The sequence below is a fragment of the Epinephelus fuscoguttatus genome, linkage group LG16, assembly GCF_011397635.1.
Source record: "Epinephelus fuscoguttatus linkage group LG16, E.fuscoguttatus.final_Chr_v1".
NCBI classification, from domain to species: domain Eukaryota; kingdom Metazoa; phylum Chordata; class Actinopteri; order Perciformes; family Serranidae; genus Epinephelus; species Epinephelus fuscoguttatus.
The window spans coordinates 5,185,469-5,212,500 of record NC_064767.1 but is presented as its reverse complement, the minus strand read 5'-3'; the positions used below and the strand labels follow the sequence as shown (position 1 = coordinate 5,212,500).

The window sequence follows — 27,032 nt, the reverse complement described above, 5'->3', positions numbered from 1 at the left end:
AAATATGCCTGGGAATCATCATGTTACGTACTTAACATCAAGTCTAGCATTCACGTAAAGATACATATGTTAGGTTCAGGAAAAGAAACATGGTGGTGACGTACCTTATAATGACTCAAAGTTTGTTTGGTTTAAACCAGGACATGAACACCGGTCTCCTGGGGGACAGTCCTGTGTTGTTTGACCCATCCATGACCTCAACCTGTCTGCTTATATGACCTTTTGCTCTTTATAATTAATACTTCCTTCTTTGCTCCAATCAGTGCATTGGTGACATGATCATAGCCTCCCTGATTACATGGGTTAGTAAGAATAACCAGCTCATGACTTTGTGGGTTGTCTACAGATGATGGTGCATTGGTATGTATAAGAACAACCTGATTATAGACATGGGCATCACAGAAGCTTTTACCTAAAGTTGCAGTTAGTCAGTTGCTAGGATCACACTAAATTGGGAACATGACTAAAACCAGAAAACTATTAACAAAACACAAGTCATTAACAGACTAAAATTAATTTACTCGCATCCACATCAGCTAACAATCTAGAACAGACATTAGTGTTAAATCTATATTTGTTTGCTAGTTTTTAATATGTTTGATGCTGCGTTTTTGTAGATAAAGCAGCAGATCTTGTGTTACAAAAGACAAACTCTTGGTTCCATAGTGGCCTGTGTACAGTGAAATTATATTGGATATTCTGTAAAATTAGAATGCAGGAAAAAGGCATTGTGTTTGTAACACCTTCAGAGTGTTTTTAACACTGACTTTAAATCATCCTCCAACACCTGAGGAAAAATATATCCGTAGATAGATAGATAGATAGATAGATAGATAGATAGATAGATAGATAGATAGATATAGATGCAGGCTTACAGTCCTGCAGATATTGTAGACAGAAGCAATTACACACAAATACACACAAATGCAAGTGCACTGGCTCACTGACACACACACACACACATATACACAGTGTGTTCTGATAATGAGCTTTGGTGGTGTACTGGTGCGTGTGTGCTGTTGGCACTGCTCTGATAACATGTCAAGTACAAGTTAATGAGAGAGTTGTGTTAAACCACTTTTCTAGTGTGTGTACAACTCCTCAGTATACTGGAGTGTAGCTGCGTGTGTGTTTGTGTATATAATTGTGTGTCGGCAGAAAGAAAGGCTATGCTCTCGTAACGACACACTCGAGGGACGGGCCTGTGAGAGGATTCACTCCACTCTTCTCATTGATCTCTCTTTTACACACACACACACCCACACACACATACACACACATGCAGAATAATAGCCATTAACCAGCGACTCAGAACTTCTCCTCTTCAGCCAATGACAGCCCGGCAACACTTAAGGCGGTGTGTTTACCTCGGCTTGAAAGAAAAGAATCAAAGAAAGACAGAAAACAAAGTGGAAGGTGAAACCAGTGAAGAGCTCCAGAGCTCCCAGTGAGATCTTTCTGAGGAAAAACCACCTTCCCTTTTGTCAGTGTTCTCAAATTGAGTCTGACTCCTTTGTGAAATGTTCAGACAACACGAGGAAAGTGCTTCTGACTGTTAGCTTCAAACTAAATTAGAGGAGATCCAGTTCTTTATTTTTGTCTCCTACACCTGAACTAAAGAGTGCAGTTCCTTTTCTTTTTAGCCGTGATAGCAGCAAGGGGTCGGCCGGCTGGTTCAGACTGAAATATTTCAGCAGCTGTTGGATAGATTGACATAAAACTTTGCCCAGACATTCAGAAGATAGACGATAAATCCTCTCCACCTCTGACAGGTTGAGATTGTTTTAAGGCTAGCCGCCAGAAGAAAATGTTGGCACTGTACGTTTCTGTAAACCACAAATACATTGCATTTGTACATTTCATATGTATTACATCAATGCATGTCATGAGCGTAAATTGACACGCCATCCTTGCGCGTCCAAAAGTGAAACAGCAGGGTACCTAGTGTGTCAGATTTTGACATGGAGGGCCTCTGACTAAGCGCTGGTATTTGACGAGTTGCAAGATGCCTGCCAAGATGCAGACCACTGCAGATCACTCTTCAAGACTAACAAACAACAAAAGAGGTTAAGTTTAGGCACTGCGCCAGTGTTCTTCCTGCGGCTTTTTAGGCCGCAAACTTGGGTGTTTTTCTGCTGGGAAAGAATGCCATGAAAACTGGTGTTTTTCGGCAAAATCAAGATCTTTCCCTAATCATAACCAGGTGGTTTTTGTGCCTAAACTTAACCGTATCTTAACCACAGAGGTGTTGAAATGTTAAGAAATGTTAAGTTTTACCGTATCTGCTACAAAATAACATGTAAATTGTATTCATGGTTTGCAGAGACATAAAGTGCCAACATTTTTGCCATTGGGCTGCATTTTAACCACCATCCCTTTGGTGCCAATGCAGTTAAATGACTCCACTTATCCTGTGAAATATCTCAACATCTACTCTCCAGATTGGCACATTTGGTACAGAGATTCATTGGTTCCAGATATCACATCCGACTGACTCTGTTAATACTCTGGCTTTTTTATCGACCACCACCATCAGGTCGAAATTTCAGTTTGTCCAGTACTGTGGTTTTAAGCCCCAGCTGTATCAAACCCACTTGCCAGAAAAAATGTTGGCATTGTGCATTCCTGCAACCACAGATAAGTTACAGTTGGATGTTATTATGTAGCAGATAAGATGACACTTTCCAGAGAGGGGTACAAGAGGGGGTGGAGCATTATGGGATAGGCGACTATCAGGACTGGTACCAGTGAGATGCCCTGTGGGGCAAAGGACTTCCAAAACACTCAAGTCTAGTCAAGGCTCATGGCTTTATTTCACACCTGTGGAAATGTCAGAAACCTCGAAGCAGTGAAAGGAGCAGCAGCATCATATCAAGGTTAAAAAATCAAAGTTATGAAATTTCTCAATCCCATTTTCCAGGTCTGGAAAAGTTATGGAATTAGTGAAAAATCCGTGGGGTGGCTGGGCTGGAGGAAACTCATTTCGGCCACTTGTATTCACAATCTCATTCTTTCAGTCACTACCCAGAGCTCATGACTATAGGTGAAGGTTGGGACGTAGATGGACCAGTAAATCGAAAGGTTCACCTTCCGGCTCAGCTCCCTCTTCACCACAGATGCCGCCCCAAACTGCCAATCAATCTCACACTCCAGTCTACCCTCACTCGTGAACAAGACCCCGAAATACTTTAACTCTCTCGCTTGACGCAGCAATTCTCTCCCAACCTCATGACAAAAATTAAAGTGATGCACAAGATAACAGAGTTAAAATGCTGAAATCAAACATAATGTTTATAAATGTAATGCATCCATGGTTTGCAGAAAAGTGCAATGCCAATATTTTCTTCTAGCGACTGGGCTGCATATTTTGTGTTTTGTGCTAAATAGCAAATGTTACCATGCGAACATGCTAAACTAAGATGATGAACATGGTAAACATTACAACTGCAGATCAGCTGCATTTTAAAGTCTGTCGACGGTAGCATTCAGCTCGAAGCTCAGCATCACTTAAATGTTATCCTGGCTTTAGTTTATCTTTTTTTCTCTGCATTGTCTTTGTGTGAACGTAAAGCAAGTGAGAAGAAGCCTCCTTCTTCCTCTTCCTCCTGAGTTTAGAGGAAATTAAAACTCTAGAAGGGCTCCTTTTCCTTTTTTCCATTACTCAACAGAGCTAGTTGGTCCCATGGCAAACAAACCACAGATAAAACAACATATACACACACAAATGCTGGCATGGAGAGGATACATACACACAGTTTACAAGCCCCACGGCTCCATGCGCCTGTTCTTATGAATATAGTTGACTCCCAAGCGGGCAGGAAGTGCCCCGGACAAATATGGAAATCTACCACATGCTAATGTGACTTTTCAGAACAGGGAGATATTAGGCAAATCCAAAACATGTGGACACGAGGCAGGAATATATATATTTGAATATGTTGACATGAAAATTTTGTTAGTTGGAAATAAGCATTGCAGTTGTTCTATATTAAAGGTTTACAAAGTTTACATGGGCATGTAATCACAAGCAATGCTTTCACAGCATGTATAGTAAGTGTGAGCTAATTTAGAGAGTCTGTTCTCCTAAATTACACAAAAATTTGGCTTCATTTGCCAGATGTTAAGATACTGTATGGATGACATGGATATATTAAGACCTCAAGTGTTTGCATGGTTAGACAGAAGTAAGTGAAATGCTGCATGTTAGTTTTAAATCAAGATGAATATTAAATCTTTTACAGCATCAGAAGAAACGTAATATATATTTAGTTTTCTGGTGGTGTAACAGGTGCTATTAGGACCAATTTACAGCACAAAGGAGACATGGAACAGTTGGTAATGATGTTTACTGTAACAGCTTAGCAGGTACAGGGCAGAGCTACTCAACGGCACACAATACAGTTCAACACTCCAGCAAAGTCTCTCCACAAAATCCTTTACAGCCCGGCTGGTTAGGCAGGCCAAACCAGGCCGGAAGGCAGGTCAGTGAGTGGTGGCATTAACACAGTTCAAACACAGTTCAGTTCAATAACAGGCAACAGTACCATGGAGGAGGCAGGGGACGTAGCTGTGGAGACAAAAGAACCAGGTAAATACACAGTGCAAATAGATGAACCGGTCAGGGACAGGTAGAGAGTAGGTCGAGGCCAGACGGAGGGTCGAGAAGCCAGCAGCTAAGTACGCACAGCATGCACACACAATGGCAGGTGTGGTGACATGGTGAAAATCTCAAGTAACCAGACTGGAACACTCGGAGCATCGTTGTCAGATGGTAACACCAAAGAGCCACAGGCAGACAGGAACCAAGGAGGCAGAAGCAGGTCTTGTGGTTGGGGATAGAAGGCTGGAGAGTTTGGCGGGAATCAGAAGAAGCAGGCAAGTTAGAAGCACGGAGGGTCGGCAACGAGCAATCAGTCTGGAATAAAGTGTTTGAGAGTGCATGAGTGACAATCTGACAGAGTGTCTGTGAGGCTGGGGTATGTGCACTGGCTGAGTATAATGAGGAACAGGTGAACTGAGTGGCCTTGATGAGGTGCAGGAAACCAGGGTGAATAGAGAATAACTGACTGATGGCTGGGTGAGTGGGTGTGCAGATCTGTGATAGGTGATGTGTTTGTCTATGTGTTTAAAGACCTTTTAGAAGTGAAAGACAGACAGGTATGTGTTTTGAGTGGTGGTTATTTTGGGATTAGCTTGACCCTTTTGTTTACATCGGGATCACAGATTGTGCCATTAATTTTATCACTTATTACATGAAGAATAGCCTTCTAAAAAAAATCAACCTCTAAACTGCTGAATGTGTTAGTTTTGAATCATGGTGGAGACATTATGACAGTAGAAACATTTGCAGTGGCAGATGGAGCCTGACTCCTAAATGGAATCCACATCCTAAGATTCACTTGCGTACAATTTAAATTTCCAAATGTTTTGCTGTGAAACCCTCAAAGTGCCCCCAGGATTTAAGACTTTAGCCACAAGCTGTAAAAGTTTATTATCATTATGATCTCTCAGTGTTTCTATCGGAAATGTTTTAAGCTTTTAATGCATCTGAACGATGACTCCTAACACAGATGGGACCTCATCATGCAAAACAAACTGATGTAAGAGTGGTGTTTAGTCATCGTGTTCCTCCGACCACGTTTATTTTCTGCTACCATGTTTGGAATTCTTGGCTTGTTCTTTTGTTTGGTTCTTTAAACAGAGTCCTGCAAATACACCATGATTTATAGACATCATTCCACCCAAGCTTTGGCTTCTTTTTCTTTGGTTTAGTCAAGCAAAGGTGCAATAACAGAATACACTTTCTCACTTTCTGTATTATTATGCCGGCTACATCCTGTACATCCCTATTTTTGGTCTGAATTCACGATACTGTATACTGGAGCCATTTATTATTCTGTCACACCTACAGCCTGAGCACACACACACACACACACACACACATACACACACATAAATAACCAGAAGCCAAAACTGGAGTTGCATTCACTTACAGCATCCATCCTGAGAGCAGAGAGTCAGTGTGCAGGTCATTAGAGGCAAAGGAGAAAATCTTCTCTTAAGCCACAAACTCCTGCACAAACTCTTAATCAGATGCCTTATTTACCAAACACGGAACATAAACATGAGATGTTCAGACGCTGATTACAAGGCCCGCGCTGCAAATCAACAAATCAACTCATCACAGGCTCGCAATCAACACAAGTGGTAATCACTTTTGCCTTTTACCAAATTTACCTGGAGAGCAAGGACACAGAGAAGAGAATGAAGATTACCAATGTGATGCGTTGTCACTGATCAAAGGTCATGTTTATTTGCACACTGGTCTGTTTTTTTCTCTGTTCACGGCTTGATTGCACACATTCTTTGTGTACAACCTTACAATCACCTTAGACTAGAGTAAGGCCTCGAACGCACAGCTATAGTTAGAGCTTTTCAATGAGGTGCATAAAGTCATGTCTGTGTCATACATAGGTAGGTAGGTAGGTAGGTAGATAGATAGTCCATCTCAGTGGAAATTTATCTTTGGCTTCTCTCAAAAATCAAAGGTATATAGACACATAACTCAGTACACCATTAAAAACGTATAATATGAACCCTGTCTCACTCCGAAATCATCGAAATTGGGCACTTTGGCAGTGCCTTGCGCCGTCAGAAACCAATGAAAAAAGGCGTCCTTTAACGTTGGCATGATACGTGACTAGACAAAACCATTGTAGAATGTTGCAGAGAAAAGTTGCAGCGGTGTGAACTCGTCGATCTGAGCTCGACTCAAGCTGACTGATGGTGTCGCCTGCAACTCAGCTGGTCAAATCACCAGCGGTTGGTTTTAGAATGTTAAGACCGTCACCTGCTTCTAGTGAAGACCGCAGTTGCTTTGTCCCCACCAAGCCCTCTGTTTCCGTCCTCACATTGGCTGGTGTTAGATGGTGGGTCGCTGCTGCTGCTCGCTGTACGTGCTTATGCCCCGCCCACACACACATTCTCACTGACTGATTAATTAGCACTGGGTATTTATATTATTGAGGCATATTTATTATAAATACAGTCCATCTTTTGCTCATTTTGATTCTGTTTGTCACCATTTCATCACTAATACAAACAAAACTGTAGCCAGCATCTCACTATCACTATCCTCATTCATATTTTAAGAAGCTACAAATTATATTCAGCCACAAATTAAGTCTGAAAAGCTGGAAATCAGAACCGAAGTACAGAGAGTTGTTGCATAGAGATGATACACCATCTCATCTAGTTGCATTGGTGTGAACCGGCAGGTTTATAGAACGTTGGAGAATAGCACATTGCAAGAAAGTGCCTGTTTCAACTTGTGTTTCAAGACTTTAGATGACTGAACATGTAACGATCTCAATCAGAAATCACACATATGAGTCATTTTGGAAGACAAAAAATTACAACCCATGCTGTAACATTAACATTCCACTATTAAGTATAAGTTACAAGTAAAAAAGCAGTCAAGCAATTGTGATGGATCACAAAGAAAACCTCTAACCTTCATTTACACACGTGAAAATGTGTATGTGTGTGAGAGACAGACTCAAAGACGGTGTGTCTGAGCGTGCGACAGCCACTGAATGATAAATTTGAGATGAAATCAGAGTCTGGGTTTGACTGTCCCTCTGTGCTCAGGCTCAGTCCTCTCCTCCTCCTCTCACTGAATATATCAGAGGCTTTAAAAGTTTAACAGGCTCTCAGGGTAAACTGTCCAAGGTTACTGTAGTTTTTCCAATTTAGCTTTAGTCCCCAATCTGTTTTTATGATCAGATCAGCGCCGAGTTTCCATAAACGTACACATTGAATATGATGGTTATTTGAAGTTTAGTCACAGTGTTTGAACACTGATGCCTGTGTGCTGTTTGTACCTGTTGTGTAAACGTATTGACGGGATGTTTTCAGCCTGATTAGACGGTAGACTGTTCCATCGATTGCTGATCAAAGCAAATTAATTACTGCAGATCATCGGTGAACTTTCACTCCAGTCTCAGCGTGATGTTAAAATACTGTTGTGCTGTGAAATAGCATGCAAACTTCAAGGAATGAGGTATCCTTGAAGCTACAAAATGACATGTCATGTTTGTCATTTTGATCATTTTCATAAACAAAATCATCAACACAAACATCTTTTTGGGGATTATTTGTGATGTTATTTGATTCAGATTCTTTGCGTCTTTTTGTTGCAGGCACAGAAACTGAAGTCAAACTCGACTGTTGATGGCGTCTTCTGTGTGGTAAGTTTGTTGTCAGTGACACATTCAAACACACAACACACAAAATGTTTTACTTTCAACTAGACTTCTGGTTAAAAAGCAGCTATAATACAAAGTGGGACTGAATGAAATATCTGAAGATATGACATATCTCACTCAGGGTTAGGTGAGTTTCAAAGAATGTACCTGTCGGTTCATTTTTCTGTTCCCTCAAGACTTTCTTGTAAGCGATTCTCAGAGTAAACCTTTCCAAACTTTCTTGCTTCTTTGTTACAAATGTTTTGCAGTTAGAAAGGCTTCTTGTGAGTCTGCCCAATTGGAATTTTCTGGGCATTCTTGAGCCTCTTTCCCACTGGACAAAAACCCACTAACACCCACTGACATCTGGCTTTTTGTTTTCAGTGGGAAAGGTTATAGTTGGCATTCATTCCCAGGACAATTGAATCTGCACTAGCCACAGGTTTCTATTGGCTTCAGCTCTGATTCACTCTGAATGACACTCGCATAGACATGCTAATATTTGCCCCTTTACCAGCACAATTTAATGATGCATCGCCACGGATTCCATCCATTCCCTTCCAAGCAGCATCCTCCCGACTTAGTCAGCACTGAGTGTGAAAGAGAGACCGAACTGTAACAGATATGAAATGAAGTAACCACCGTAACATCTTCACTGGCCTCTGTGCTGCTTTCTGCTGTTTATTAGGCTGTTTTTCAATGTGTTTGTGACATCAGACATGACACACAAGAAACAATCAAACAAAGAAAAAAAGGAGAAAGTCATACTCGCACAGCTCATACAGCTTTGGTCTACTGGCAGTGGAAAGGATTAAAAAAGCATTACCTCTTGTACTCCACCCCCATTTTGTAGCAAAAACGCCTCAAATGACATACCCAAATTAAAATGACTGTAGCTTCTGAACCGCTCTGACTACATGCATGCATGAGGTCTTGCCAAAAAGAAAACTTTATGAAGTTTCTTGTGAAAGTGTCAGAAACACTCTAGGTGATACAGAGACAGAGTAATGGGCCTCTGAAGTCAGTAAAAAATTGAAGATTTTGCCTAAAATAAAATAAAAAATGTTTTTCAGGATGAATAACTGTCTGTGGCTTCATCTGAGCAGGTAAATGACACTGTGGGGCTGTAGGCACACTATCAATGAACACTTGTTTCAAATTTGAAGAAGATGGCTCAAAGTATGACCATTCTACAGTGTTTTATCCATGAAAAGATCCAGGCGGAGCTCCAAATGACAAGTCGGTCACTCGGCTTCAAAACAGTACTATCAGTGATCAAACAACACTCAGCCAGCTTCAAACATTGTACCTTATTGAAATCAGGTGTGATTATGATAGCTGATGTTGTTTATGACACAGAAACATCATAAAATATCACCAAATAAAGCCATATAAAACGTGAAAGTTATGATCCCACTTTCTAGATGGTGTATCTCAACCAAAAATAGTGGTAGGAGTGAGACTCTTACCTTTTATAAAACAGCTAAGTCTCCGCTAACAGCTCCACATAAGATCACGAGTAATCCTTTAACTTTCCCGTCAAAAATCGTCATGACGTGACTTGTCACCACTCATCGTGATTTTGGACTATGTGTGTTTAGGCTGCTCTGGTGCGAAATACATAATAAATAAAAGTTGTTATTTTTGAAAAGTCGAGAGCTTCCTGAATCCGGCAATACCAAACATCACATGGTTTGATGACGTAGTGCGCCTGGGAGATACCATTTAACAGAGGAGGAGGGGAGCAAGGACGTCGGCGGAGTTAGAGAGGTTAAACACATGAATATGGGAGCGACCTCTTGCTCACCTGGTAGAGTGTGTGCCTCATATAGTCTGAGCCCCTTGCAGCAGCTGTGTGTCGTCCCCACACTCTGTCTCTCGGCAGCTACCCTGTCATTAAAGGTAAAAACTGCTTAAAAAAAAAAAAAAATGCATATGCACACTAAAACCTCTTTTCGATAGTCATGTGCTAGCTTAGCTTGGGCTTTGGTTTTGGATTTGCATTTCCATTACAACAGAACTATTGCCCCTGCCTTATTTCCCAGCTCCCTTCTTCGAGCCCCCTTGCTCCAACTTCACCCATCTTCCATCTACACCCTGTTGCAACCTCAGCTACACACCTGTAATGTTGTGTGACTGCGTCTTGCAGGGTTGTGAGGCTATCATAGCGACAAAATCCATCCACAGACAGACAGACAGACATAAAAACATCTGGCAAAGTACACAAAATGGCTTCTGTGGTCGTTCCTGCTACAGTAGATGTCCCCAGGATCACATTTTGCCACGATGACACACACACACAGACTCAAGGTGAAAACAATACCCGCCCCGCTGTCACAGCTGGTAAAGATAAGTGCAGTGACAAACTGCTTGTCTTGAACATGTTTGAAGTCTTGTCAGACAGATCTTTGCAGTGCACCTGGATATTATATATTGTTGGCACACTGTGATCACAACTGTTATCAAACAACTGCAGTGTGTCTTTAATTTGGGAAAAATATCACAGCCTCTAACAACCTGGACACAACCTGTGTTGGGAGATGAGCTCTCAAACCATTTTATATCCAAAAACAATTTCATTAAACACCACAGCACGATTGCTGGAGCTATCAAATAATCACAAACAGTAATCCGACCTGGCTGTTGGAAGTCTGTGACCTCCCTCTGACTGTGATTGCCACGGCAATCCTTCCCGCCTCCTTTGTAAACTCCTGGTCTTTGTAGTTCCTTTGAGGCTGAAATGGGATTGTTGCTTATCGGGTGGCTTTTAAAGTTCACTGTAAATGTCATTGTACAATAATAAGGCACTGTTATGCACTGGACTGACATTTAATAGAGGCAGGGACAGGTCTGGGGGAGATGACCCAGCCGTTAGCTTGCAGCTTTATTAGCAAGCCAACGACCGGTGGTGAAGCTCATATACACATGTACTTACACATCGTGGCACATGCATACACACACACACACACACACACACACACACACACACACACACACACATGTACTTTTAAGCTTTGGCATTTCAGTTACAAAAACAACCTTTTGTTTTTTTTCATACCACATGAATATGTTTAAGAGTTTTATAGGTGATAATTCTGAATTAAACAGTCGTGAAGTGTGCCACATTCTGCACGCATGAATTAAACCCCAACCTAAAGTCCACTTCATGTCCCAGTGGGTATAAGTCGCTGGCACTGGCAGAGAAATCAAAAAGACTCCCTCCAGTGTGTGATGCATAAGGAAACAAAGACCTAAATACCTCAAAATGTTTGATGCTTGAAATGTTGGCAGCGTTTTATGTTATTGTTGTCGGGTGTTTTTCCTCATCATTTATCAAGCTGTCATGGAAACGATCGGAGAGTCTGCTCTGGACGGGATCCAGAGGCACCTGCCACAGCTGATTCATGAAACTCTCTCATGCCACAATCTGGACATTCAAGTCAGCTAGTTGTCTCTGGATGTACATGTTTTCCAAGACAATGTGAGGTGAATGTTAGAGCTGTGAAAGAGAGGGAACTGATATAATCTCACCTTTGTGGAGTGTTTGCTTCAGGGTTCACTATTTTTCCCCAAAAACTATTCATCCGTATATATTGGTGTGTATTTTTGATATTTAGAAAGTGTTCTTTGGTGCATAAATCAGCAGTTCAGGTGCAGGGTAGAGGGGTAATTTGACTTTTCTCTAACCCTGCCTGCTCAGGTACATCTGTCAGGCTGTACATTCTGTACGGTTTACAATTCAACTGTGGAGTATTTGCCCTCCAAAGTTTGTCACAAAAGATTCTCTTTTTTTTAGTGGTTGAAATTATTGTCACTGCAAGATCTGAACACGTTCAGCTAGTGGCATTGCATACATGGTTTGGTTGGAAAATCTGTCTCCAGATGACTCTTAAAAGTGTCCAGCTGACTCGTGTGAAAATCAGAAAAGAGTTGTTCTTATGGATTTGATAGCTACATAACTGATAGCACAATGCCGCAATGTTGTAATGGTGCAACCATCAGTAATTCTTAGGCTTGTGTCCGAGGTAAAAAATCAGCATCATGCTTTGTGCTGAAGACATTGGAGTAGTTCCATGGAAGAGCAAGTTAGCCCGAGAAGGCTTTCCAATCAGGGACTGAGTACACTTAAAGGGATAGTGCACCCAAAAATGAAAATCCAGCCATTATCTACTCACCCATATGCCGACGGAGGCTCAGGTGAAGTTTTAGAGTCCTCACAACACTCGCGGAGATCCAAGGGGAGAGGAGGTAGCAACACAACTCCACCTAATGGAGGCAGTTAGAGCTACAGGCTACAATGATGTTTTTCCAAACAACTTTTTATGTCGCGGCTGCAGCACACTTGGATCACTACGGACGAGCAGTATGGAGATATTTTGTGGTTTCAATTATGTGTTTTTGGACGTTCTATTCTGGGGCACCGTCAGCCTCCATTAGGTGGAGTTGTGTTGCTACCTCCTCTCCCCTTGGATCTCTGCAAGTGATGTGAGGACTCTAAAACTTCACCTGAGCCTCCCTCGGCATATGGGTGAGTAGATAATGACTGAATTTTCAGTTTTGAGTGCACTATCCATTTAATCCCAAAGTCCAGGTCGTTTGATTAGTGTCAACACTGTGTACCCTATCTGGACAAGGTTCATCGATTCTTACTTCAATCGACTTGAAAAGGTGGTCATGGATTTGGTTCATGTGTACTCGGGTACGGTTAACGTCAGTTGTGGAAACCAACTGTGCCAAAATATGGAAGTGGACTGCTATGTGACGCAAGTAGCAGTCGGAGAGTAGAGTTGTTAAGGCATTTCTCAGTGACACCGGTCTCCTGTGAAATCTCAATGTGCGCGCAGAATGCGTCGATCTCCAGCTTCCTCCCACAGTCCAAAGGCATGCAGGTTAATTGGTGACTCTAAATTGTCCGTAGGTGTGAATGTGAGTGTGAATGGTTGTCTGTCTCTATGTGTCAGCCCTGTGATAGTCTGGTGACCTGTCCAGGACGTAGCCCGCCTCTCAATCCCAGGATGAGCACATTCTGATAATTAATGAATGAATGATATTAATAATCGATAAAAAGGAAACTGAAAGGAATGATTCCTCTTGGGCTGTATTTTAAATACTAACCACCTTCACTCCTGTCTGTCTGTTTCTCTCTCAGGACCCTCAAATAGACGGTCCCAGTACGTCCAACGCCATCTTGAGAAACTCGGCTGTCTCCAGACGGCCTGCAGGCCTGGCCTCTCTGCTGCCCCCGCTGCTCTGGCTGTGCTACTGCAGCCTGCTGGAGCTGTCCTCGCCAGGCGTCTTGTAGCCTCGCCGCTTCACAGCAACAAACAACGGACTGACAAACACACATTTGTATAAAAGAAAAAGCAAAACAACATTATATCCTTTCTTCTCAGTAATACTTGTTGTACTTTTATTTCCCTCTGGATTTTATCTCTATTTTGATTCCTACTTTGATTTTTTTTATGAATTTTGTTGTTTTATTGTTTTGGATTTTTTTTTGCATTGCAGCTGTGTGCTAAAACGGTGATCTACTACAAGTGTTAACTCAGTCTGGCTGTGTGTTCCCTTTGGGTTAGTTGGGAAAAAAAAGGGATTTAAAGCTTCTGTGTTGCTCCCTCGGGCAGAAATGAGAAAATACTCGAGGACTACATTCCAATAAACCACAGCTGGTGGCTCTTGGAAAGGTACACAATGTAAATTAGCATCGATTTTCACAGTCGTCAACTCAGTTTTCACCCATGTCTGTTTGTGTGTTGAGGCTATAGGTGGGATCTTTTGCTCAAAAGTCACAGTCAGTTCAGTAACGGCTACATTTTATCACTTGGGCAGCCTTTTCGGTGTTATTCAGTCTCCTCTGTGGTTTGTGTATGTTTTGATAATGACGTGATCTGGTATTTTACATTTTTATGAAAGGTCCATTTGGATTTTTTTTCTTGACAAAAAAATGTCACTAAAAAGCCTTTTTCTTTCAGGGTGAACACCAATAACTTCAAACATTAGAGAAGCTAGAACATCCGCGCCCGAGCCGTCTTTACTGTAGCTCATACTGAACACATGTCGCCGCTGGCAAAAGCACACAGGCAAAGACCCACACACACATACTGCACATTTTCACACAATCAGACAAAAACACAAAAAAACACACACACACAGTGCCAGGCTTTCCGCTCCCTTTTTTTTTTTACACCAACAGAGCGACACTCAGAGATCACAGGACAGTAGGTGATACGCTGCTGTGGATGGCTGAATCCACTCCACTCATTAGTGATTGTACATACTTGTAACTGTTAGAAGTCCAAGCCATGTTCAGGGTTTCTCTGCAGAAGGTGACAGAGAAGCTGCTGCAGTTTCACCTGAATGATTTCTTTCTTTCTTTGTTTTTTTTAGTTTCGATGTACTTTGCTGCACTGCGTCCACAAAAACAAGAGCTGAGGAAAAAAAAAGCTTATTGTTGTAGAGTATATTCAGCGGTATCTCCATCGCACCGAAGCTCAAAGCATCCTTTTCTGTCAGTTCAGTGTTACGACTTATTGCCTCAATTGTGAAACTGTCGACACGTGTTTGGGGAGGGAGCGATCACTTGATTATGACTGCTTGCTGAGCCCCGCTACCCTCGCTTACCGCCACTTTAACTGTCAGGTATTCCAGTATAGCATGCATGCAGTTCACCATAATAACTGTGACAGAGTTGCTGCTTGAATTTGGTGGTCATTTTAAGAATAATTGGCCTTTGATTTCTGATAGAAGTGGACATAAGCACCCTTCTAAATTTAGCTGGTGACCAGTTTTGACAGCTTATAGGACGAGGATTTTTGTTACACATTTGACTTTTATTTCATAAATACCAACCCAAGCACCAACATTGTACATTTCCACAGATATGCAGATATGTCACATTTGTTTGTTTTGCAATGCTATATCGTAGGTAACTCGACTTGCTTGAGTTTCTTGAAGACATTTCACCTCTCATCCAAGAAGCTTCTTCAGTTGTAACAGACTGCTGCAGAGTCACATGTGTAGGTAGATTTAGGCACAAAAAACATTTAGTTATGGTTTGGAAAAGATCATGTTTAGGCTTAAAACCCATGGCTTTGGTGGCACAATCTTGGCCGGAGAAGCCACCAATGTCTCCAGTGATATTTGGTTCAAGATGTCAACTGCTTTTCGTGGCACTATCCCTGCTACAAAAACAGGGACATGTTGCTAAAAAGCCACTGAAAATGCAGCGAGGGCTTGGCATGTTTCTTGAATAGGTGTCAAACCATCGTCCAGCTCATACCATTGTCACTTTAGAAACGTTTATATGTATTAAACGTACATGTAACGTGTAATGTATTTGTCGACTGACTTTGAGGATGAGGACTAACTGATGGGTTTGACAAACCTGCCCAGCAGTTGACGTTCCAGGCTTGTTCTAACATAACTTGTAACCCCACTTAATAATGTAGTTAGCCATGATCTGCCAAGACATTCTCATTCCCAACTTAACAAATACCAATACTTGGTCAGTGGCCATCAAGCTACGATACTCTAGGTGTTGGACGTGTCAGGAATGGTGTGTATATTTCTGCTTTTTTCATGCATAGTGTTTTTTTCCAAAATAAACTTTTGTGTTTACAGGAAATGTACGGTTTCCAGTCCTTACATGCGTAAACATTTATTTAGGTTTAGGGAACAAAAGTACTCAGTTAGGTGGGGTACGGAGGCTTTATAGTTACGTAGTTAGAATAACTCAATCTCGACTTTTAGTGTCACAAAGGACACAAACAAGAATAAACAGCTGTCTCCTGGATGAAAGTCCTGAATTTGTTTGACCCATCCATCTACCCCACTCCCCTCTCTACGCAGACTTTCACGCTCTTTATACTAAGTGTGTCAGTTGTTCTGGCTGTCCAGTGTTGCTGTGGATGGGTTTACATTGGAGTTAGCTGAAAGCCACGTGGGTCTCGTACAGAAGCTAAAGGGTCACTGACCAAGCGTTGGTGTTTGAAGAGTTGGGATTGAGAATGGGTGGGATCTGCTCTTGGGTTTGGTATACAGTATATGGTATATAGCTGCATAGTTACAGTAACTCAACGTTGACTTTAAGTTTCACACGGGACACTAACAGCTGTCTCCTGGGTGAAAGTCCTGTATTTGTTTGACAATTCATCCACCCCAACCTCCTCTCTACATGGACTTTCTCACTCTGTATACAGTGTGTTGTTCTGGGCATCTAATGGGTTTACAATGGAGATAGCTGAAAGCCTGGTGCGTCTCATACGGACACTAAAGGGTGCCTTGTATGTTAGTATCGGACACCAAAGGCCACAGACCAAGTGTTGGTGTTGGAAGAGTTGGAAGTGAGAACCGGTGGGATCTGCTCCTTGGCTTTGGAAGTAACGCTATGGAACTACTGTAGCTAGAATGTGAATTATCAAAGTGTGCTAACGTAGCAGCCGGGAACTCGCACTCTGTATCCGAACCGTGTACTTCTGAATAGGTTAAAGAACGCAACAACATCCTCTTTGTTTCCATTTCTGCATGCTGATTGGATGACAAAGCCGCTCTGCTTACAAACAGTCGCAAAATTCCAACTCAAGAATCGGGTTCGGGTGGAGGGGCTCAGCAAACAGTCAACTCTGTCTTGTTATGAAACCGACTGTGGCAAACACGTGACATGTGACTTATGTACTGTATGTAAATCGTTCAAGCATTTTGTATGTCTGCTCCCAAGGACTGCTGGGAAAACAAAAAAGCCACAGCATCGCAAATCACATTCAGCTCTCACATCTGTCCTCATCAGCTTCTCAGATGGAGGCGTGTGGTTTTTCAGTTCTCCTCAGAGTAAATACACTTCCCCTACGACACACGATCGAGACGTTTACATCCATCACTGTGGCATGTTCAGCAAGTTACTTTAGCCATCCGGACACAGACAGGAGCATTTACGACACACTGCTTGGGTTTATGTAGCTTCTCGAAACATGATTAATGTATAGTAGAACTTAAATGTTATTTACCAAGCATAAACATGGTATATGCACTGTATGTACTTGGCTGAAACTATAAATTGGACAAATAAATGTCTGATGATATTCTAATCCAGAGCATTGTGAGCTATTTTGACATTCAGATACAACATAGAGTACATTGAATAAACCAGAATATTGTTTTTTATAACAACTTGTGTGTATATTTCTCCCAGTATGTACATGATTATGAAATATTATTGCATCTGAGAAAGAGGATATCAATGTAACTCTCCTACTGTAGTTATACACGACTGTATTTCCTAAGCATATTGTTTTGTACCATAGCCCCATTTATGATGTTGCTTACATATAGTATTTGGTTTTTTGGCTAAGATTTGAACTTATTTTTCTATCTTTTACTAATTGTTTTTGCTGTTTTGATGAGTTGAATTGAACGAGGTGGGTCAGGCACAGACAACTCATACCTACATTGTTCAACTGTTCAGTCCTGTTGCTCTTATTATTTTGGTTTTACTGCCAAAATAATTAGGTTGACAATATTGAGAAGTTGAGCAAGAGGGAAAATTGCATGGTGATTGAGAAGGAAATAAAGCGATGTTTGAAGACAGATATATTCTATACCATACCACTGAAGGCTTTTTTATGGTATATCTGACCAGAGTTGGGTAAAGTCCTGCAGATTAAATGTGTGCAGTTTGGAGGGAAAGTTAAAGAGATGTGTTTTGAGTTGCTACTAGGGGTGTAACAGTTCATGAAATTTATGGTTCGGTTCAACACAATACAGTGGGGTCTTGGTATGGTACGTTTTCCATGCAGCACCCTAACCCTAACCCACACAGCAGAAAGCAGAAATGCCGAGAGATTTTTTTATTTCATTTTATTGATTTTTCTGTTTGTGTTTGAATTGATTTATTTATAAAAACTAACATTATGATTTATTTGTCTTTGAACAATTTTGGAGGTATACCTCACTGACCCATTTTCTGGGGTGTCTTTTTGGCACTATATGAAACAAAAACAGACCCTTTTTCAAAATACAGTACTGTAAACAAATGCCAGAGAAATTTCCGTACTTTGTTGGTTTTGTTTAATGCATTGAAACAAATACCATAATTTGGGCTTTTGTTTTTTTTGTATAAGGCAGGAATTCTGATTTGGCAGACTATTGTAACGGGGCTCGAATATATTAAGAGCATTTGTGCAGCCTGCGTCATCCACTACAGATACTCAACTTGCAGCAAATGATAGGGTGCCAGGTGGCTTGCTGATCATTTTCTAATTCACAAAAAAATTCACATTATTATTATTTTAATTCCTTTAAAGAAATACCAACCCAGTCGCTGACATTGTACGTTTTTTCAAGGTACAAGTATGCCACATTTGTACGTTATTATAATGCGAGTGTGTTGAAACTTCAGTGTTTAGATTTAGACAATAAAACACTCGGTAATGATAAGGTGCCAGAGTGTATAAAAAAAGTGTTAAAATAGATGACCAAAAAAGGAAAAAAGTGCCAGTGGAGGATCCCCAGGTCTCCAAACAAATGTCCAAGCTAATATTAATTAATATTAATATTTGTTTATTAACAGGCTCCTGGCCTCTTGGCATGTTGCTCAAGTGGCCCTTGGGCAAAGCCAGTTGAGTCTGCCTGGAGTGTGGTCTCAAATTTGCAGCTATAAATGTAACTATCGCCACAGCAATTTCTTTGTCCCTGTTTGAATCAGTTGGGAATGGCTGCCTAAATTCTGGGGAGGTACTGTTAGCATGTAGCGTTTGCGTTGCGCCTTGTTTTCGTCTAGTTCCACCTAATGGCTCGAAACTCCAGACCTGTAGGTTATCGGAGGATCTGCTGCATCTGGTCTGGTAGTGGCGTTACTAACCATCTTGTACCGAGCTAGCTTAGCGTACGTAGCGTGCCTCCCGGTGTGTCTCACTGGAGAAGAATGTTTTGGTTTGGGGATGAGCGGGGCAGACAGCATGTTGCCTGTTCTGTCAAATGTAATAGGACAGTTCGACGTATCATTTGGTTTGTAATGCATCCAGAACTGAAAGTCTTGTATGGTTAGAATGGTTCAATACAAATACATGGATTGTTACACCCCTAGTTGCTACACAACAAAAACTCAAACTGGGACTGATCACATTTCTCAGAACTGCGTCTTTTGGTACTTCATTTTATATAATTGAATCCCAGTGTCATATCTTCATCGGCCCTGGAATATGAAGGTGAAGTTAACAGAGGTGGTTCAGTGCTTCACCTTTCTTTGAAGAGCTCCTCTGAGCTCAGAAGGCCTCAGAAGCGGGGTCACGCCTTCCTGATGTAAGGGTCCCACTCTTGGACAAAAAGTTAAAGATGTTAAATATGTTTGCTGTCCATCTCCATCCCATCTGTTGTTTCAAAATACCAAAAATGGCTTCTTGGAGATGCAGACTCCCTCAGCTATCCGGCATCATTAACTTCTTAGCTTGTGAAAATGTAAAATCTATTGTACAAAAGTTACGATTAAAAACTTAAATCACCCAGACTGTTTGTGCGTGCTGTTATTTCGCTGAACAAAGATGAGGAACCGCCAGACAAACCTGGCCGACACCTGGAAAACACAGATAGGTGACATCAACCATTAGAGAAAGTTTGAGGTGATCCTGAGGGTCTGATAAGACCTCTGGAGTTAATGTTGTTGACCTCGGGTTACGAAGCCAAAGGAAGCGTGAAGAGCAAAGAGATGAGACCGGATAAAGACAGAGTCATCCGAGGTGTCTGACAACTCTTTTTAGCTTTAGCCACCTGGCATGACGGTGTGAGGTCACATCAGGCTGTCTGAGCACTCTGTGATACTTTATAATCCAGTGCTGCATCACAGAAAACAAAATGAAACCTGAAATAAGGACACAGGTTAACTCTGACAGACTCACTGTGATCACCTTCAAGCAACTTGGCTGATGAGTTACTTTATGTTCTGCTAATATCACCATCTGAAGCTTCGACTGCCACATTTGTTCTTCTTCAAACAACCAAAGAATGCATTAGGCCTTCAGGCTTGTGAATCTGGATATAACATTACATTATTTTAAGGATCGCAGTTAAAAAGCAGTGAATCCCAGTTAGATGGAATAAATTGAAAACAGCCCAAAAGGGTCAATAAAATAAGTTACTCCAAAAAATGTAGATGTTCATTCATTTAGTCTTGAAGTAACAGTGGCAGGGAGGCTTCCTGAGGCTGAAATCAATCCTGATTCAATTTGCACTTTTAGAACAAACAATGGAAACACAATCTCCTGATAGAATAACAAGGCAGTGCTGTTAAACTCATTTTACTTACAGCTCTGTGAGAAGAGAATCGTCCAACAATGTGTCAGTCAGAACTTGAGTGCTCAGTGTTTCCTGCTCATTACATTATGACAGTCACAGTTTGGATATTAAACACTGGTGGAGCAGCTGAGGAGGCTCCGGGGCCCAGGTGGACCACGTTATGCTAATTGTGCCAGACCACTACTATGATTCAGTCAGGCCCACTTTAGTCAGAGAAAACTTTACTTGTATTTGCAGCGTGATATTTGGCGGTATGCACAGTCAAACAGGCACGACATATGATATTATCAATACTTATTACAGTATTAAAGGGAAATTTCGGTTTATTTCAACCCGTCTCCTATCGTCCTAAATTTGTTTCAAGTGACTAGTGACATAAAAAATAATAGTTAGCATGTTAGCCGTTAGCCTAGATACAGCCGGGGCACATAGTAGCGTCAGACCTGTTAAAACGTAAGTGAACGGGCAACCTTCAAGTGCAAAGTTAGTCCACTAAACAAGCTTTTTTTCCACAAAGACCGCCTCATATTGTTAGAATAAATGTCAGAGAACATATAGAAAACGACATGTAAACGTGTTGTCTTACCTTACCGGTGTGCTGCCATGTTTGTTTACCATTTAGCTCTGCTTTCCAACTGAGAGACAGAAATAAATAATTTAAAAAATAATGAAAAGTAAAATACAAGTGGTCATGAAGGAATTAAGGTGCACAGATATCCATAAAGACAAAGGGCTTTTCCAGATTTACAGCATTTTACATATTTTGTTTGTATAGAATGATCTCATTTAGTGACGTCAGTGGATTTACATAAGGCGAATATTGCCTGTGACCAGTGATGACACCTCCTCAGTCTAGTCAGACTTCAATTAATTTTTTTTTTTTTTTTACACATTTAAATGATCCTTCCATTATAAAAACTCAAAATAGATCAAACTTACTGAGAAAAATTAATATGATCTCTATTAATTAAATATGAAAATTAGGTGTGGATTATCATCCATGCTGTGTTTAATGCTACCGGTGTGTGTTGTATTCTGCTGTTTAAGTGAGGTTACTTTAGCTTTTTCTGTACACTGTTAGGGACTGTTTGTTACTTATGAGGGGGGAGGGGCGGTGCAGAAATGGGGAGACATGTAAAAAAACAAAACAAAACAACAACAAGCACTCGAATATTTAAATAAGTATTTTGTTTTGGCATAGGGGAGGGGTATTTCTTTAAAAAAAATACAAAAATGTATTATAGTCAGAAACTGTAAAAATAAATAAATCAATAAAAATTAAAAATAATCATAATAATGAGGGGCATGTTTTCTTAAAGAAGTTGCCAAAATTACACCATTTATCATAACCAGAAAGTGTAAAAATAAATAAATAATAAGAAAAACAATTATTGGCGTGTTTGGAGGGCATGTTTTATTTCAAAGTTACCAAAATGACACCACTGATACCACATCCCGCACCAAAGCCACCCACAACCTCTGCCTCACTTTCGCTAACTGCACTCTGTCTCCCTCACCACACACCCGCAACCTAGGAATCATCTTCGACAGCCAGCTAAGGTTTGACCACCACATCAATCACATCACCAGGACTGCCTTCTTCCACCTCAAGAACATCGCCCGTCTCCGCCCTCACTCACCTTCTCTGCTGCAGAAACCCTCGTCCATGCATTTATCACATCCAGACTGGACTATTGCAACAGCGTCCTCTACGGCTCATCATTCAAACTCAATGCATCCAGAACTCCGCTGCCCGCCTGCTCACCCACACCCACTCCCGAGACCACATCACCCCTGTCCTCCAAAACCTACACTGGCTCCCCATCACACATCGCATACAGTTCAAAATCCTCCTCCTCACACTCAAAGCACTCAACAACCAGGCCCCCTCCTACCTCACACACCTACTCCACCACCACACCCTCTCCCGCGAAGGAAATCTCCTCTCACTACCTGCGCGGACCAAACACGGAACCTGGGGGGACAGGTCCTTCTTCATCTCTGACTCCTCCCTCTGGAACTCACTCCCCAAACCCATCCGTATCTGCACACACCTCCCAACATTCAAGACCATACTCAAAACTCACCTTTTTAAATTAACTTTTAACCCTTTATCTACTGAGACTAAAAATGGCGATTTGGACATATTTTGTTATTATGGCTGTAAAATGATCAGGAAATCCCCTAAGTCTGAGAGCTTTGGTCCCTTTTTCCAGGAGTGCTTGAACTTGACTTTTCAACATCTGGTTAATGATTACTGCACATTGTATGGAATTGTCAGCAGTTTAAAAGAAGAAAAATACAAAAAGGGCTTTTATGAGAACAAATTTTGTTATTGCTCATAGAAGTTTTGTTTTGACATTTGAAATGTGAACCTACACATGTTCAGAATAATCACCAGTCATTTTTTTGAGTCTAGGACTCTGGATGTGCAAAAAACAGTGCATAAGATAACCATATACATAGGTGAAAATTAGTTAATTAGGCCCTTGAGGGCCTCTGCCTCTGCATCTCCCTCTCCCTCATGGTGGGATGTAGTCACCATGGCTGGGACCACTGCAGGATGGCTGCTCATCACCAGAGAGAACACTGATAGTGATGGAAAAAATGAGAAAAATTGTCAAGTCCCACACTCAAACACACCTAATCAAAAACATTCAGGTGCATATTTTTCACAAAAAAATCCACATAATACAAAATAAATAATTTTACAGAAGGCACAATGTCAACCTGTCACTGGAGGACTCTCCATCAGAGGCGTCAGCACTGAAAGTAAAATGGATAACAACAAATTTCCTTTTTATAATAGCAGAAAACACAATGATTTTCATCATCATAATATGTACAATTAATGTGTGTGTCTGACATTATGACACACACACACTCTCTTGTTATAAATGCCTACGTCGTGTGTTTGGGACTACTGTAATGAAGCATATATGTGCACATGTCCACAATTCTCTGCTTTCCAGCACCGTTGGAATTTTTCTGATCGGACAAACTTTGACTGAGTTACGGTAATAATACTCCAGATATAGAAAACATAGCGCCGGCGCTATGGCAGTAGTGTATTAGTTTGTGTGTTTTATACTGTTTTATTACTGTTTTTCATTCTGACTTGCTCTATTTTATGATTTTTAAAAAAAACTGTAAAGTGTCTTTGAAGATTTGTTAAAAGTGCTTACAAATAAAATGTATTATTATTATTATTATTATTATTATTATTATTATTATTTATCATAATCAAAAACTGTAAAATAGATAAATACAAAAGAAATGATAAACAAAAATACCTCATTATGTGCAATACATTTTTCCATCAGAAAAAAAACAAACATAACCAAATCTGAGCTTAACAAAGTGATGTGTCATCAAAATTACTTTATTCTACACCTCTTTTAAAATCTGGGCAAAAATAAAACATTTGCAGGAACTAACCCGCGTGCACAACAAGACTGAAAAACCATGACCAAGGAAAAATATTTATAGCTTCTGGAGAGTCAAAATTTGTAAAACACACAAAGAAAAAGAAGTTACACCCAGCCACCCAACTCCTCTGAAAATAAAGAACAGTCCCTCAATTACATATTGTTGTCAGTTATTTTTGTTTAATTGAGCTCTGTCCTCTGTTGTGGTTGATTCTTGTAGTGAGGCTATATCAAGGACAGCAGTTGTTTATTTTAATAGGGAGTCTGTTGTGTACAAAGTGTCTGGCTGACAATAAATTAATGAAGTGCTGAATTAATATCTGGCATGGACACAAGCACCTGGTGGTGCACAAAACCACTGACTGACACTGCTCCTGGTCACACTTCTGGTGAGAGTGTAAAACCCACACTGAACAAGTCTTACTACTCTGTGTGACTTGTTTTAGACCCCAAACTTTTTTTTCTTTTCACCCCTCAGCCTCTGTTTGCTTTGTATCAGAGACTGTCTCACTGTTTCCACCCTGACACTCGACTCAGGTCCAAATCGTTTACAAAACGGCTATTGAAACAGAAAACCATGACCAGGCTCAGAGCTGGGAGTTAATAATTAAAACCACGCTTCTTTAAATGTCACGGAAAATGAGTTGCATTGAAACGTGTCGGTTTAAACGGGAAAATACTGCAGCTCCCATGTCTGGCTCCACCTGTCATATTAAATGGTGTTGATACTCACTGACGTCGGGGACATCTACTGACGCATTTCTGGCATTATGAATAAAACATTAATGTAAAGCAGAAGAGGGTGATGGGTAAATGGTCTGACGCCTGCACATCATTGTCATAAAATACCAGGAAATTAGTTTGACATTTGAATGTAATTTCTAGTCATAATTCTGCATTATCTTTCAACACAGCCATTAGACTAACTGCACGTCCTCAAGCCTGAATACAGTGCGCCATAATAACAGTGACTGCAGTCACCGCAGCAGCCAAGAATGTGGCTGGTTTGGGATGAGGCCATAAATGCCACTTGATCATTAGCTGCAAGAGACTGCACGATGCACAAGATCTGAGTCACTGCTTTTTACTTTTTGATACTTGACTACATTCACTCATTTTCCATAACTGCTTGTCCTGTTAGGGGTCGTGGGGGCTGGAGCTTATCCAGCTGACACTGGGTGAGAGGCAGGGTTCACCCTGGACAGGTCACCAGACTATCACAGGGCTGACACATAGAGACAGACAACCATTCACACTCACATTCACACCTACGGACAATTTAGAGTCACCAGTTAACCTGCATGTCTTTGGACTGTGGGAGGAAGCTGGAGCACCTGGAGGAAACCCATGCTGACACAGGGAGAACATGCAGACTCTGCACAGAAGGGCTCACCCACCCTGGTTTGAACAAAATGGCGTGACAGCGGTCAGTGGAAACCAAAATCTTCAACCCACTGAGGGCTGGATTCAAAGTCACAACGAAAATCAAAGTAAAAAAGTTGAGCTCAGGCTGATCCAACTTGTGGGAATTTTATCACAGCAACTCATAATGTGACTCAGTAGTGTATACAGCCCTATATTACCTCCTGACAATGTTTTGGCATGTTCTTGATGAGTCGACGGATGGTGTCGTGGTGGGTCTCCTCCCAGACCTGGATCAGGGCATCAGTGAGCTCCTGGACAGTCCCAAGAAGGTTTGCTGTGTCTCCCAGAACACTCTCAAGAGCATGGAGGAGATACCAGGAGACCGGCCATTACACGAGGAGAGCTGGACAGGGCCGTAGAAGGGCATCAACCCAGCAGCAGGACCGCTATCTGCTCCTTTGTGTGAGGAGGAACAGGAGGAGCACTGCCAGAGCCCTACAACATGACCTCCAGCAGGCTACTGGTGTGCATGTTTCTGACCACACTGTCAGAAACAGACTCCATGAGGGTGGCATGAGGGCTCCACGTCCTCTAGTGGGACCTGTGCTCACAGCCCAGCACCGTGCAGCTCCATCATTCACCAGAGAACACTAGTATCAGCAGGTCCTCCACTGGCACCCCGTTCTCTTCACAGAGGAAAGCAGGTTCACACTGAGCACATGTGACAGGCGTGAAAGAGTCTGGAGGCGCTGTGGTTAATGTTACACTGCCTGGTCAGTGATGGTCTGGGGGGCATATTAGAGGGCCTCACAGACCTCCATGTCATAGCCAACTGTACCCTGACTGCTGTTAGGCACCAGGATGAAATCCTCAGAGCGACTGTCAGACCTTATGCTGGTGCAGTGGGCCCTGGGTTCATCTTGGTGCAGGACAATGCCTGACCTCATGTGACCAGAGTGTATGGGCAGTTCCTGGATGACGAGGGACTGACAAGGCAAAAGACATTGGAAAATATAATATTTTTTTTCACTTATTTTGCCCCATTCGTGCAGGAACAGATCTAAACAGCACACGCTCCGAGGCCACTTCCTTCCCCCTGTGGTAAAATAAAGCTAATACAACACAAATACATTACACAACCCTGAAATTAAACCCCTGTGGCTCCCAAACCGAACTGTAAAGACAGTTATCAATATCACATCCGTTGAATGTGGGGAATTGGATTTTTGACAGCAGGCAGCATTTCACATGCAGAGATCGAGTTTATTAAGAGTCATTAAAGTCCTATTTTCTTTCCGTGGAATGGCGTTGGTGGATATGAGCACACACTGCGAGCTGTGATGAAAGCTGTGGAGCACTGGCAGGTCTTACCTGGCTTTGGTGCAGTAATAATGGAGAGACTTGAGTAGAAGCAGGAATGGCTTCATAACTCCAAATTACATCATTCTTAAAACTGACATGAATGAGCTCCATTTCTTCTGACGCAAATCAACTTTTTCAAGTTTCCGAATCATCTATTGTATTATTGGATATTAAAATGAAGCCTAGAATTGCTTTAATAATAATGACAGTAATAGTGATAATAATAAATTCTATTTATATAACACATTTCAAAACACAGTTACAGTGTGCTTTACAGTAAAACTCCATTGTAGCTTTATTCATTCTTGTTGCCAGACACAGACACGGGCGTCATGTCCACTGAGGA

The 27,032-nt window shown here is 41.4% G+C and overlaps 1 protein-coding gene across 2 annotated transcripts in view; it reads left to right on the top strand.

The window, feature by feature from the left end:
* The window catches only part of gfra1a (gdnf family receptor alpha 1a), a 176,025-nt gene extending 157,398 nt beyond the window's left edge, over positions 1-18,627 (top strand). For both annotated transcript variants that reach the window (XM_049600227.1, XM_049600228.1), the window contains 2 exons: positions 8,202-8,249; positions 13,396-18,627. In XM_049600227.1, the coding sequence (XP_049456184.1) occupies positions 8,202-8,249; positions 13,396-13,548 (201 nt within the window). In that variant the 3' untranslated portion in view covers positions 13,549-18,627. The remainder of the gene's footprint in view (positions 1-8,201; positions 8,250-13,395) is intronic.
* The last annotated feature ends 8,405 nt before the right edge of the window (positions 18,628-27,032 follow it).